This window comes from Notolepis coatsorum (assembly GCF_963971535.1).
Source record: "Notolepis coatsorum genome assembly, chromosome: 14".
Classification (NCBI taxonomy): domain Eukaryota; kingdom Metazoa; phylum Chordata; class Actinopteri; order Aulopiformes; family Paralepididae; genus Notolepis; species Notolepis coatsorum.
This window is the reverse complement of record NC_140178.1, coordinates 25,969,171-25,985,595: the sequence shown is the minus strand read 5'-3', so window position 1 is coordinate 25,985,595 and position 16,425 is coordinate 25,969,171. Positions and strand designations below refer to the sequence as shown.

Genomic DNA, 16,425 nt, shown 5'->3' with positions numbered 1-16,425 from the left:
TATGAAAGGGAGACATCGAGAGGCTTCGTATCTGACTTTTATCATCACTTACTTACGTCTTTGTATGGAATCCTTCCCCTAGACTCAGTTTGGAGGAAGGATATACCAGACTTGGAAGTAGATTTTGATTGGCATGAAGTCTGGGCAAACGTTCGACTAGCGTCACGCAACCCGGATCATCAACAGATTAATCTTAATTTTATTCATAGGACTTACCTGACTCCTATAAGATTGAACCGAATGGGGCTTAAACAAGACTCTCTATGCTCCTTGTGTCTAAGGGGTGATATCGGTACATTTATGCATATGTATTGGGAATGCCCCCCTGTTAAGATATTCTGGGAAGAAGTAACCACGCAATTATCCGATTTTTCTTTTTTCTGAACATACCTGTACTGCCTTCTGTATTGTTGTTGAATGATGTTTCTCAGTTAGCAGCCTCTATACAGCTAAAGAGACAAATTTTGTCCGGTCTTACGGCTGCTAAAAAGCTGATAGCATCACGCTGGATTCAACCGGATAAAATGTGCCGGAAGGTATGGGTTCTTACCTATCTCGATGTGATTTATCTAGAGATATCTACCGCAAGAATTGTAGGTGTCAATGAAGCCAGCATTGCAATCTGGTTAGAGGTGGTGGAGAGAATAAAGGTTAGCATATGAATTGTAATCCTTGGTTAGAAACGAAATAATGGATGGATTATCCAAGGGGGGTCCTGAGGGGGGGGAAGAAGAACGAGCAAGAGCACATGTATGTAATGTATTGTATTGTAAGTATTATGTATATATCTTGTAACCTACATTTATATTGATCCAAATAATGGACTGTATAGTCCTGTGATTTATTGTGGATATTTACTGTTAATGTTTGTGTGTCTAGTTTTATGTCATGTCAATTTTTTTTTTTTTTAAATGAGACCCAAGGTCGCTTTACATAGATAGGGGGGGGGGGGGGGAAATAACAAAGTAATAAACATAGTGGACAGACACAACATATGAATATGATGATGGGATTCAAGTTCGCGTTTTTATTGATCACATAGGCAGGCTATACATGGCACGGTCCATCGTGATATTGTAGATGGATCGAGCAATAGCTGTTACTGTACCACCCATGTAGCTGTCAAAGCTCCATCACAAATGCAGTTATGTGAATAGAAAGGGATTCCACTCAGTGATGGGCATTTGCCTGATAAATGTCGTTGCTGCCGGGAGGAAAGGCATGCTGCATGTTTTCAATTCATTAAATAAAACGGATACTTTTTGCATGGGTTTACTGACTGTCATACAAATAATCAACCAACTACATACTGTAACTTTTCAGTGCACGTTCTTATTTACATTGTGACAACAGCCTTGTGAGCTCCCGCACACAGACATGATGGAATTCAAGTGCAAGTTTGTATTGATCACATATAGGCAGGCTACACATGGCGGATATAGGCTACATCATACATGGCAGTGAGATTCATTGTTCTTGTATATGCTCTCGTATTATTGTTTATATAGGCTACCCAATACCGACATCAAAATAGATTGTATGCATCTACAAATCATATGCAGCAAGTAGAAAATTGACGGAAAATCTGTCGCGATTTGGAATAAAATGTAGGAGAACTTTAATCCCTGGGTATTAATCGAACATAACAGAAAAAGGCAGTCATATTTCAGCACGGTCTTTATTAGTTAATATGGTCTTTAAGTTAATAGATATCATATCCGACATCACCGTACATGTACATGTCTGTCAGCCTGCGTATTTCTCCATAACACGCTTCCCTCGGCTTAGTCCACTTTCCACATTTCATGGGGGTGTTCCATTACCGTATATGGTTAATTGCTTTGGATAAAAGTGTCATCTAAATGAGTAAATGTGAATGTAAATGTAAATCATTTGTGAAAAGAGCAGAAGTGTCAGTAGAATGGCCACTGCTATACTGCATTTGATAAAAAAAGTTTTTGATGTTTGGGCTCTTTGTTTGGTTAACGCTTTGAAGCAACCACAAACTAAAAAAGAATCTAAGCACATTCCCAGCCTAGTTGTCCTTAGGAACATAGACAACATCAAGGTACATGAGATAATCTGGCATATAGGCTATGTCTGGGCAAGCAGTAATCTAAAACACACTGTAATAGTATAAAAAGAAAGGTGAGAGTAAGGCAATAAGATAAATGAGTACGGAAATGCGATCTGAAGGCAGAATCATCACCTTAAAATCTTTCTGAAAGCAGATCTATTTTTCTTATAATCCTTTTTCCGTATGGGCTGCATCAACATCCTCAATCCTCACACAGTTGGACATTAATCCATAACCAATTTTACAGGCATGTAACACACGCACACACACACACACACACACACACACACACACACACACACACACACACACACACACACACACACACACACACACACACACACACACACACACACACACACACACACACACACACACACACACACACACACACACACACACACACACACACACACACACACACACACACACACACACACACACACACACACACACACACACACACACACACACAGGTGATTATTCTGTATTACATTTTAGAATGGGCTATTGGCTTGTGGTTTTCTTGTCAGGGTAACCTATCACTCATGTGGAGATCAGATACTTGGTTAACGAGCAATCAATCTGTTTTAGCTTGCAAGGGGGTTTGTTAAGTCTATAAGAGTACATACATATAGATGGAACCATAAAGTGTGAGTGCGCTGGTATATAGTGGGCAATATCATAAAAAGAATTGTGCTTTGTAATTAACAATGCTAAATTAGTTTTGTCTCAGTGATTAACTTTAGTTTACCATTAAAGGTCTTAATGAGTCTGTGTTTTGCTAAGTGAACATTCTGAACAGTTTATTCAACAATATCCAGATGAACAGAGCAAACGACAACACAGCGGCGAGGTGGGTTTCGTTTAGCAGAGCACCTCGCGCTAATTGCTCCGTGTGATCATTTGTTTATTGAATCATTGTAATGAGAGGAGCATTTAGCACAGAGGTCCTGCGTAGCGTACTGAATACTTAATAATCAACTCGGGTCAGCCAGCGCGTCGTTGGGCAACGGGGGGGAAAGAGCCGATCTACTGTGACCGTCTCCTTTTCGCAGCTTGAAAGCAGATGGTCAGAGCAGGGTCAGAGCAGATACACGCCTTCTGAAACTCAATGCAGGGTCACGGGTGGCGGCGCTCCTTCGAGTGAGCCTGTCGGAAATATCAATTCCGTGCTGCTGCAACACTTCAAGGTACATTAGGGGACAGGGATAATGATGGAGTACCTAAACTATGTGTAGGTGGGAGAATGTTATTTAGTTAACTTTTAGAATTAGAGGTAAGCAGGTAGAAGAGTCAACAGGGATTTGAGAGTCAAGTGGATGGTTCTTTACTGAATGTCTAGTTGGGAAGCGAAGAGGAATTCCCCTGCACTGTGACATCAGGTGTGAGACTTGAGTAAGCGGCGATTAATCAGTGGTTTGTTAGTTTCCTATAGTTCCTAGGTGCTTAATCATTGTTATTATTGTGCTGCCCTGGCGTTATCTACATCTCGTTTGTTTACCTACACCAGATTCAGATTAGGATTTCAGATTTTCATTGTCACATCATTCATAGAAAAATGTGTTTACTTAGATCAGATTCAGATTCATATTTTTATTGTCACATCATTCATACGCTGTAACAGTGTACAGGAGTGAAGTTATTTTGTTCTCCGCTCCTTGGCCTTGCAGAAGTATAGTCAGCAATAAAGTAGGACAAAAAAGAAAGCAATAAAAAATAATGTCAAAATAGCAGCATAAGCATTGATAAGATTTACAATACAATAACCACAATGTAATAATCCCAGTGTGGGCGTAGTGGGTGCAAAGTGGCAATTGAATCAATGATAACATAGCTCTAGACCTCAACATAACAATCAGTGCACGGGTGTAGTGTGTGCAAATCAGTAGCAGAAACAGTGATAAAATAGCTCTAGGTTACAATACGACAGTCAAAGGCATGGTAGCCGGCCGTTATCCACTGAAATGGAAATTACGGAATTGATTACATAGCGGAATTGGAATTGCCTTGTTTCTAATACATGCATATAATTCCGCTCTTTATATCCCCTGTGACCTCAAACTCAATTTCCATTCAATTATCTACACCCTGGCATTCTCCCCACTGCTGCACCAAGTTCAAACACACAACCCCCCCAGTGAAACAGCATAATATAAGCATTCTCAATGTCAGAGATTTGATGGGGGAAAAGAGTACGATTATTAATTGCAATATGCAGCAGGGGTTTTCTCTGTGGTCTCACAAACATTGACATTTCCTAAATAACTGAGAGGCGGTGGAGCTTGATTCTCCATCATGTCTCTACATGATTTGTCTTTTGGGACAAGGTTAAAGACTTTGATTTGTGGCACCGTGAGTTGTTTATCGCAGTCATCATGGTCCATGGGCTCCTGTCATAAAGGAGGAGCAGACTCACGGTGACTTCTTCGTGCGCCCCCGTTATTAGGTCATGTCCACTTCATTGAGAACCTGTCATATTCATACTCTGATAACATTTCGGAAGTCCAGGAGTGAACTCTTTTACAAGTGAACACTGACATCCCAGATTGATCCCTTCTTCCCCTCTCTCTCTCTCCGTCTGAAATCTCTCCAGGTGGGGAACTACGAGATGGGGATCCTGCAGATGAGGTACCCCGTGTGGCCTCGGTACGGCTCCTACATGGAGCCGGTGTCCGACTACAGGCACCTGACGGTGGCCACGCTGGAGGAGCGTCCCTTTGTCATCGTAGAGTCGGTGGATCCCATGACTGGCACCTGTGTCAGCAACACCGTACCCTGTCGACGGCAGTCCAACAGGACAGAGACGTAAGTCACAGACATCAGCGTGTTATTATTATTATTATTATACATTACCGCGCCATGCAGTGGACTGAACTCAGGCTCCGACAACCAAAGACATGTCTTACCATGCAAACCCTGTAGTATTACAGTTCCACATGTTAACATGCCTGCTTGATTGATTTTGTATCTAACTTGAGAGTGCCATTATGGTATGCGATTAAGAGGCTTTTTCCCCTGCCATTAGCCTAGCCATGGCTCCTTATCACTCAATGAGGTGAGATACTCATTAGGCTATACTTGGCCAGAGCGCAATATCACGGCAATCAAACTTTGACCCAATAAAGGAAATATATGTGCTGCATCGTGGGGATATCAATTAGATGGGACGATTAGGCCACCTCATCAATCCTGACCACTAGAGACTGATATAGGTGTTCATTAGCAGATAAGGAAATGCAGCCTATTATCCATTACCGACAACGGTGTTAACGAGACGAGAGGACAGAGAATGAAGTTCAAACCCCTTCAGTGCAACATACCACTGCAGATCTTTGCATAAAGTCCACACTGACATTACATTACGCCCCACACTGCGGGGCGACAGTGGCTCAGGAGGTAGAGCTCAGGAGGTAGAGCTCTGGTAATCGGAAGCTTCCCGGTTCGATTCCCGGCTGCGTTTCAAAGTGTCCTTGAGCAAGACACTTAACCCCTGATTGCTCCCAGTGAGCAGATTGACACCTTGCATAGTTGCCTCCACCATGTGTGTGAGTGAACGGCTGAATGTGAGGAACAAATTGTGAAGTGCTTTTGATAAAAGCACTATATATATATGCAGTACATTTACATTGTGTATATACAGTGGTGTCTCCATTTTTGAGTGAAGCATTTTCCCGGAGTTGCAAAAATATAGATGAGGATAAAACCCAATGAGAAGCTCAACGACGCAGTCAGCAGGGTAGATGGCCAAATGAGACACTTTGATTGATTAGGGTTGAAGCGTGGAGAGTTTGCTGCTAACAATCAACCCCTGGGCAGCAAACCTTTTTACATGGTAAGGCCTTTTCTAAACCCAAACCAACACTATTCCCACACCCTCAAGGCAAGCAGAAAGAAATAGCCTGGCACTTGCATCCATTACGTGGTCACCTCCCCCCTCTCCTAACGTCCTCCATGCCTCAAGACTCCGGCAGAAGCCAGCGAGGCCTATAACTCACCCCCCACACCATCGCCATCCAGGTAGGGAGGCACCTCCAGGGAGTCATCAGTCAGACGGGAGTATTTCTGGGTCCTCCGCTCCGATCCCTCACGCCCTCAGCCGGAGAGAGCGCGGGCCCGCCTGCCGGGTCCATCTGGGCGCGGTTCGCTTATTCCTCCTCGGAGAGAAGTGACAGTCGCCAAATGCTCAGCTCAATACTACTGACCAGGCGGCACGCGGCGGTGAATATATTACAGACTATTCACTTTGTGTCGGGGCAGGTTCTCTGCCGAGACGGGTCTCGTGATATAACCTGACGAGTCCGTTTTGTCACATCACCATACGAGTCGGAAAAATAGCAGTTAAGCTGCCTTCTGGGAAAAGCCAGCGCCGTTTGCCAGTTAAATAGATTTGATCAATCACGGTGAAGCCATGTGGTGCTTGAACGGTGCTACAGATCCCCGAGAACACGTCTTTGCTTCGTGGTATGGCCGTGAGTCTCTTCAACAAGTATCCTCTCTGGACTGTAAACAAAGGGGGGCAGGGAGGAAGCAGACAGGAAGCAGACAGGAAGCAGACAGGAAGCAGAAAGGAAGCAGACAGGAGGAGGGCGGATTTCTGTTAGGATTTTGAACCTGGGTTCCAAGGAGCGCTATACAGCTCTCAAGATCCATTCGTCCTTCCCTTCATCTTTGCCGACAAAACTTTTCTCACTCACAGCATATTGCCAGATCTGCGCCGGCTGATATTGAGATTAATACTGGTGCAGTGCCCCGATGAATGCACTATATCGATGCATTAAGATGATGTCATCCTCTATTTAGCTCTGCCCCAATGAGAGTGAGATGATAATACCTTTGATTTGATTAACGCTGGGACTGAGTGCACCAGGAGATGAGGTCCCGGGAGCCACGTGTTGGCAGGCGGGAACAACACCCAGTAACGTGGTCCAATTATCTTTTGTTCCAGAGGTGAACGTTTCAAGGGCTTGCTGCCGGGGAGAGGGAGGCTGAGTCTTTTCCCCGAGACAACAACACACTTCAGCCGCACACACAGCTAAAGAACATCACAGAGAGAGAGACGGCACTCACAGCAGGGTGTCCTCTACGCACTGTGTGGGTAAAAACACAAAAACACCTAAGTTATAATATAATTATATCCACATTATACCACATATACACACTTTTAATTATTTTAATCCACAGATGTACACATGATATTAACAGATGGTTATGCTTTGGAAGTGCTTTTTGAGGAGATGTTACGGGGACAGAACACATCGTCTCCGCCATACTGCCTCTCCAGCTGTTGGTCCCTTCTGCCCAATAGGGAGGTGTAGTGGTTACGTCGTTGCTGTTTCCGGCCGGTCCACCTCGCAAAATTGCAACGTATTTCCCCATTGCCCATTTCTAAATCGTCTCGTTTAAAACAAATAAAGCATGAACATTTGCATGGTGTACCTTTCTGTGCGTATTCATCCACAATCTATAGCTCAACGTGAAAATAATCGCAATTAATCGTAAAAAAGAAAATCGCCGAATTGTATTTCAACCAAAAATGCTTAAACAATAATGTTAGTGATAGAAGGGAAATCATTTTGTGCAAAAATGGAAAGCTTGCCAATGTTCATGAGGCAGAATTATTACAATAGCCGATAATCCATTTTCCCAATGATAAATCCCTATACGGGTGGACCTCGCGGGCGGTCCAAAGTGACGTCAGACTACACCTCCCTATTGGCCTGCATTCCTCAAACCAAGACCAGCGAGTCTATGGACATGACCATGGCAGCTAAACACCAGCACCACTAGCCTACAGTCATATGGGCTGATATCGACCCGAAAAAGAAAAAGGCTTGTTCCATTTACCGGTCAAATGGACGTCTCAAGGACAAGTACTTCTCTCGGATTTTCACTGACAAAAGTGATATCAGGAGTGTCATTGACTGTCACTGAAATGTCACTGACATCTACTGCGGTATCTCCCCAAGACCCCAACCTGACAACACAACCTGGCTGTTGTTTGTAGGCATGGCCACTTGCCAGAACTTGTGTCAAAGTGTAAAGCAGTAAAACGCTGCACGTTTTAAAGCCACGTGCAGCGTTGTAAGCAGGCACATGAGTGTCGGAAGGAAAGCAAGCAAGTCCTGGACTGATTTTCAGGACTCGTGACTCGACTTGGAGCACTGATGACTTGGACTTGGACTTGGACTCGAGGATTGACTGCATTCGGACTCGGAAGGTGAAGATGAGGACTCAGACTTGTTAATTGATAAATACAGTTTTATTTTGTAATAGGCCCTAATCATTTGGCATAAGACATTGATGGCTAGTGCATTTGTTTGGCTATTGTGTCACAAAGTAAATAAACTCCCTTTGAAATGGTGACCGCTGTGTCATTTATGTTTAATGTAGACCTTTTTTTATTTGTATGTCCGCTCTTTGACTGCCAGAGTGGAGTGGACTCAACCTTGATGACTCGGACTCAAACTAGGGTAATGGGGACTCGACTCGGGCTCTTCTTTGGTGACTCGGACTCGGACTCGGACTCGAACACTGGGGACTCGAGTCTCGACTCGGACTGCAGATGTAGTGACTCGACGACAACACTGCCCGTATCACTGTACATAATAAAACATACATCTGATTAGCACTATTACTCACTAGTACTCATTTATATATTCTATATCAAGTTTAATCACCTATACATTGTATATTGCTATTACACTTTACTGTTGCATTGCATTATTTTCATTGCACTGTACTTGCGCTGCATAATGACAACACATTTGAATCTAATCGCATCTAATTGAATCAGTTCCAATGCTGTTCAAAATGGCCTTCACTGATCTGCAGCACACTCCAGTCATCCTCTTTCAGACACACATACAAGGGAGCAGTGGGAGGAACAGTGGACCTTACAACCCAGGGCCCTTAGCAGGGGGGGGAGGGGGGGGGCCCTCAGAGGGTTTGAACTAAGCGTTTTTTTGATAGGTTTTTACTAAGAGTTGTATATGAGTTTGGGGAGTGGGGCCCAGAGACAAATCATGTGCACAGGGCCAAATATATTTAGCTATGCCCCTGCACACACACGCACGCACGCACACGCACACACACACACACACACACACACACACACACACACACACACACACACACACACACACACACACACACACACACACACACACACACACACACACACACACAATCACACACACACACACACACAGACACACACGCACGCACACACACACAATCACACACACACACACAGACACACACGCACGCACACACACACACACACACACACACGCACACACACACACACACACACACACACACACATGCACGCACATGCACTCGCACATACACACGCACCTATTCCCAAAGACCCGTTCCAATGAAATTGGCAGCTGACTCAAACCCCCGGCTCTGAACCCTGGAAGCCGGTGCGACGGGGAGGTCGGGGCCGCTGCGTTGTTTACCCCCGGTCCAGCGTGGCCGCTGAGAAACATCCAGCTTTTCCTCCACCACGAGTATTCATTTGTTTCCCTTTGTCGCATCTCTCTGCCCCGCCTGCTCGCTGCCTCGGCTGCCCGTCTCATTGCCTCCCGGCCTCCTCCTCTCATTCCCTCATGAGTGTGTGTGTGTGTGTGTGTGTGTGTGTGTGTGTGTGTGTGTGTGTGTGTGTGTGTGTGTGTGTGTGTGTGTGTGTGTGTGTGTGTGTGTGTGTGTGTGTGTGTGTGTGTGTGTGTGTGTGTGTGTGTGTGTGTGTGTGTGTGTGTGTGTGTGTGTGTGTGTGTGTGTGTGTGTGTGAGGGCATAGTCCATTAGACTGAAGGTCTGTGGGAGGTTAGGGGTGATGTGTCATTATTGTTCTCTGCATGGAGCCTGCGGCTCACTGGCTTTCACGCTGCACCCTCACCTCACGCTGCACCTCGCCTCACGCTGCACCCCGCCTCACGCTGCACCTTGCCTCACGCTGCACCTCGCCTCACGCTGCACCTCACCTCACACTGCACCTCGCCTCACGCTGCACCTCGCCTCACGCTGCACCTCACCTCACGCTGCACCTCACCTCACGCTGCACCTCGCCTCACGCTGCACCTTGCCTCACGCTGCACCCCGCCTCACGCTGCACCTTGCCTCACGCTGCACCTCGCCTCACGCTGCACCTCGCCTCACGCTGCACCTCGCCTCACGCTGCACCTCGCCTCACGCTGCACCTCACCTCACGCTGCACCTCACCTCACGCTGCACCTCGCCTCACGCTGCACATCACGCTGCACCTCGCCTCACGCTGCACCCCGCCTCACGCTGCACCTCACGCTGCACCCCGCCTCACGCTGCACCTCACGCTGCACCTCGCCTCACGCTGCACCCCGCCTCACGCTGCACCTCGCCTCACGCTGCACCTCGCCTCACGCTGCACCTCGCCTCACGCTGCACCTCGCCTCACGCTGCACCTCACCTCACGCTGCACCTCACGCTGCACCTCGCCTCACGCTGCACCTCACGCTGCACCTCACGCTGCACCTCGCCTCACGCTGCACCTCGCCTCACGCTGCACCTCACCTCACGCTGCACCTCGCCTCACGATGCACCTCACGCTGCACCTCGCCTCACGCTGCACCTCGCCTCGCGCTGCACCTCGCCTCACGCTGCACCTCGCCTCACGCTGCACCTCGCCTCACGCTGCACCTCGCCTCACGCTGCACCTCGCCTCACGCTGCACCTCGCCTCACGCTGCACCTCGCCTCACGCTGCACCGCGCCTCACGCTGCACCGCGCCTCACGCTGCACCTCGCCTCACGCTGCACCCACGCCTCACGCCGCACCTCGCCTCACGCTGCACCTCGCCTCACGCTGCACCCACGCCTCACGCTGCACCCACGCCTCACGCTGCACCTCGCCTCACGCTGCACCTCGCCTCACGCTGCACCACGCCTCACGCTGCACCCACGCCTCACGCTGCACCCACGCCTCACGCTGCACCCCGCCTCACGCTGCACCTCGCCTCGCGCTGCACCTCGCCTCGCGCTGCACCTCGCCTCGCGCTGCACCTCGCCTCACGCTGCACCTCGCCTCACGCTGCACCCCGCCTCACGCTGCACCTCGCCTCACCCCGCCTCACGCTGCACCTCGCCTCGCGCTGCACCTCGCCTCACGCTGCACCTCGCCTCACGCTGCACCTCGCCTCACGCTGCACCCCGCCTCACGCTGCACCTCGCCTCACCCCGCCTCACGCTGCACCCCACCTCATGCTGCACCCCACACCTCACACAGCCCACCTCGTGTGCCCGCTGTGTCAGTCAGCACAAGGTTTGGTTTTGGGACCTGCCCGCGCTCTGGAGAGACCGGAGGGTAATTGGCATAATAATTGGCATAATACGTCAAGGTATTTGGCAATGATATTTAACGGCGAGGTTCTCACGTCATTATAGAGTCGCGTGGCGAATGGAGAAAGGTGATTAAAATAGAGCGTATAAGATTGTTCAAGTTCAAGTTCAAGTTCTTTAATAGTTGTCATACAGAAGTACAGAATACTTTCATACAAAATGCTTCTTACTGTTACGCTCCAGAGACTGTGCTAGACAAGATAGTATCAAATAACATAATAACATAATATAGCATGAATTTAGAAGAAGAAAATGAGGTCACAGTGTTCGGTATAGACATATGTACAATGTTCTGAGTTACCATATAATATACAATACACAATACTATGCAGTGTACTAATGTACAGTACTATCTAGTGCAAAGCAGAAAAGGGATGAGGTACAATTTTAGGTACAATTTACAGTAAGGTGTACGAGTTGTAGTGCAATCCTTCATCCATAAATATAAAGTGCGGGGAGTGGGTGCTACAGTGTGTTTGTTTAAAGTGGGTGTGTGCTATAAAGTGTGTGGAGTGGGTGCTACAGTGTGTTTGTTTAAAGTGAGTGTGTGCGTGTGGATGTGTGTGCTATGTGCGTTTGGTGGTTGTTGTTGTGTAGTGTTCATTCATTGTTCGTTTAGCAGCCTGATGGGGAGGGAGGAGCAGATGTAGCCCTTTACTAGCTTCTCAAAGCACTTCATGGCTATGGAGGTGAGAGCTACAGGGCGGTAGTCGTTGAGGCAAGCAGGCTTGGATTTTTTGGGTACAGGGATAATAGTGGACTTCTTCAGGCAGGTGGGGATGACAGCCTGTTCTAAGGATTGGAGACCAAGTTCGTTATATAAAGGGGAACACTTCCCAAATGACATGTTACTGCCACGGTCTAGGTGGGTTCATTTCATATTTTGTGAACGTGAGCTTACTGCACTCTGTCAAAGCCAGAAATCAGAGAAGTAAGTCGAACTCAAATGTGACGTCATCAGGTATAAAGTCTGGAGCTGCTCCATAGACAGTTATTTGGGAACAGGGTGACACTGAGATCATCAAGTTCAAGTTTCAAGTTTCTTTAATAGTGTCATACAGAAGTACAGAATACTTTTATACAAAATGCTTCTTACTGTTACGCTCCAGAGACTGTGCTAGACAAGATAAGTATGAAATAAAATAGTATAGCATGTAAAATAGAAGTAAAAATACAGGTCACAGTGTTCAGTATAGACATATGTACAATGTTCGATGCAGAATAGAAGTAACTGAGTTACCATACAATATACAATATACTATGCAATGTACTAATATACAATTACTATATAGTGCAAAGCAGAAATGGGATGAGGTACAATTTAGGTACAATTTACAGTAAGGTGTACGAGTTGTAGTGCAAATCCTTTACCAATAAATATAAAGTGTGTTTAGGTGATCTAAAGTGTGGAGAGTGGGTGCTGCAGTGTGTTGTTTGTTTAAAGTGAGTGTGTGCGTGTGGATGTGTGTGCTGTGTGCATTTGATGGTTGTTGCATAGTGTTTATTGTTCGTTGAGCAGCCTGATGGCCTGGGGATAGAAGCTTCTTCTGAGTCTTTCTGTGCTCGCCTTGAGACTCCGGTATCGCTTGCCTGACCGCAGCAGTTCAAAGAGGCAGTTGTTCGGGTGGCTGGAGTCCTTGATGATTCTCTTAGCCTTACCCCTGCACCGCTTGTTGTAAATGTTCTGGAGTGTGGGAAGCCCCCCTCCAATTGTGCGTTCCGCTGAACGTGTCACTCTTTGTAGTCTGCTTCGGTCTTGTGCAGTGCTATTCCCAAACCAGGAGGTGATGTTGCCAGTCAGGATGCTCTCTATTGTACATGAGTAGAAGTTCTTAAGGATCTTCTGACTGACTTGGAACTTCCTTAGGGGCCTGAGGAAGTAGAGGCGTTGTCGTGCCTTCTTCACAACACTGTCAATGTGTGTGGTCCATGTCAAGTCCTCGGATATGTGGGCTCCGAGGTACTTAAAACTGTTCACTCTCTCAACCGGTGCCCCGTCGATGCTGAGGGGGCTGTAGTCCTTGACCCCCGACCTCCTAAAGTCCACAATCATCTCCTTTGTTTTGCTGACGTTCAGTGAGAGGCTGTTCTCCTGGCACCATCCCGCCAGGACCTTGACCTCTTCCAGATAGGCCCTCTCGTCGTTTGCGGAGATCAGGCCCACCACTACTGTGTCGTCAGCAAATTTGATGATTGTGTTGTTACTCCGCTGAGCCACACAGTCGTGTGTGTACAGGGAGTAGAGGAGGGGACTCAGAACACAGCCCTGGGGGGCCCCTATATGTTGAGGGTGATGGATGAGGAGGTGCAGTTGCCTGCTCTCACCACCTGGGGTCTGCCCGTCAGGAAGTCCAAGACCCACTGGCAGAGGTCATAGTTCAAGCCCAGGTCCCTAAGCTTGGCTATGAGTTTGGAGGGGACTATGGTATTGAATGCCGAGCTGTAGTCGATGAATAGCATTCTCACATAGTTCCCCTTCCTCTTGTCCAGGTGTGATGCTGCTGTGTGCAGCACATGGGCTATGGCGTCCTCCGTGGACCTGTTGGGGCGGTATGCAAATTGCAGGGGGTCCAGGTTAATGGGGAGGGAGGAGCAGATGTAGCCCTTTACTAGCTTCTCAAAGCACTTCATGGCTATGGAGGTGAGAGCTACAGGGCGGTAGTCGTTGAGGCAAGCAGGCTTGGATTTTTTAGGTACAGGGATGATAGTGGACTTCTTCAGGCAAGTGGGGATGACAGCCTGTTCTAAGGACAGGTTAAATATGTCAGTGAATACCGGGGCCAGTTGGTCGGCACAGACTTTTAGGACGCGGCCGGGGATGCCGTCCGGTCCTGCTGCCTTCCTGATATTCACTTTTTTAAAGGTCCGCCTCACCTCATGCTCTGTTACCCTGAACACTGAGTCTCCATCAGCAGACCCCCCCCCCCCCCCCCCCCCATTGCCGTGGCTTGTAGGCTGGTGTTGTTATTACCAGCCTTGAACCTCGCATAGAAGATCATCTTAGATTGGCTGGTGTTTCCCATAGATAATCGTATTAATTTAAGTCTAAAATAAGTAAAATGCTACACTTTCTTTCTTTTTACCAGTTACCTTAGAGTATGAACAACTGGGAGCATGCCTATGTTCCCACAGCTCTATGTTCCCACAGCCCTATGTTCCCACAGCTCTATGTTCCCACAGCCCTATGTTCCTACAGCCCTATGTTCCCACAGCTCTATGTTCCCACAGCCCTATGTTCCCACAGCTCTATGTTCCCACAGCCCTATGTTCCCACAGCTCTATGTTCCCACAGCCCTATGTTCCCACAGCTCTATGTTCCCACAGCCCTATGTTCCTACAGCCCTATGTTCCCACAGCTCTATGTTCCCACAGCCCTATGTTCCCACGGCCCTATGTTCCCACAGCCCCATGTTCCCACAGCCCCATGTTCCTACAGCCCTATGTTCCTACAGCCCCATGTTCCCACAGCCCTATGTTCCTACGGCCCTATGTTCCCACGGCCCTATGTTCCCACAGCCCTATGTTCCCACAGCCCCATGTTCCTACAGCCCTATGTTCCTACAGCGCTATGTTCCTACAGCTCTATGTTCCCACAGCCCTATGTTCCCACAGCCCTATGTTCCCACAGCCCTATGTTCCCATGGCCCTATATTCCCACAGCCCTATGTTCCCACAGCCCTATGTTCCAACAGCCCCATGTTCCCACAGCCCCATGTTCCCACAGCCCTATGTTCCTACGGCCCTATGTTCCCACGGCCCTATGTTCCCACAGCCCTATGTTCCCACAGCCCCATGTTCCTACAGCCCTATGTTCCTACAGCGCTATGTTCCTACAGCTCTATGTTCCCACAGCTCTATGTTCCCACAGCCCTATGTTCCCTCAGCCCTATGTTCCCACAGCTCTATGTTCCCACAGCTCTATGTTCCCACAGCCCTATGTTCCCACAGCCCTATATTTTGACCAGATTAGTCACAGTTAAGGAGTTTGCTGACAGAATGACATGTTAGAACAGGGAGAGGCCTAGGTTACAGAAATGGGCCCATAGCCCAGATCTCTCTAGAATGAAGAGCTAACAAAGTATTTATACAGGGGAGTAGACAAAACGGAGTACCTTGACGTACAGTCTATGAGTTATAGATACGATGTGCAGACTATGAGAAGGCTATGTGGACAGAAGGCTACAGTACGTGGATGTAAGTGTGTGTGTGTGTGTGTGTGTGTGTGTGTGTGTGTGTGTGTGTGTGTGTGTGTGTGTGTGTGTGTGCCATAACACTGCGATATGGCTGCAGATTGTAGATCAACTTAACAACGCTTGTGTGTTATTGGAAATACATGTAAAACCGCATTGTTGTATTTCTATCTTATCAGATAGTTATGCTCATTGATGCTGAGAATTAAAAAAAAATTTGATTAAATATTGAAAAATATCATACAATCTCCATTGTAAAAGTCACTTCTGCAGTCTATTAATTCTGCCTGCTCGTTTTGCTGGTTGTACAGTATAAGTACGCTACCCTTTGGTTACTTCATATCACAGCCGGGCAAATTAACATAGACTGGAATTAACTTTAGATCTCCCGGGAGACGATTGACAGCTATCAAATGTCATTTGATTTTACTTTACTCAGAAGTAGTAAATCCGGGCCACTTATTTGCCAAAGGCTTAGCCCGAAGCTGTTGAAATAACACAACAATATCTGTTTACTAGGCACTGCCATGACGAATCGAATGTGACTAACTAATGTTACGCTCTAATCAAGATGTCAGCCCCCAGTAAACAGACAGACATTTTTAAAAGGTGAACCATTTGAACAACTTCGGGGGAAATCGTTATGTTTAGGTTCATATTAAATGCTTCTGAGTTCAAACGAAATTTCATGACACACCGTCGCCCCGGGAAATCAAAAGGTAATTTAGCTCTAGATGTTCATTTGCCCTGTGATATGAAGCGAGCGGTAGCTACATACA

General features: G+C 47.3%; 1 protein-coding gene across 1 annotated transcript in view; it reads left to right on the top strand.

Moving 5' to 3' along the window:
• Positions 1 to 16,425, top strand: part of grin2ca (glutamate receptor, ionotropic, N-methyl D-aspartate 2Ca) — a gene marked incomplete at both ends in the record, with an annotated part of 105,332 nt that overhangs the window by 57,502 nt on the left and 31,405 nt on the right. The window contains 1 exon segment of the mRNA XM_084329496.1: positions 4,674 to 4,885. Coding sequence (XP_084185622.1) covers positions 4,674 to 4,885 — 212 coding nt within the window.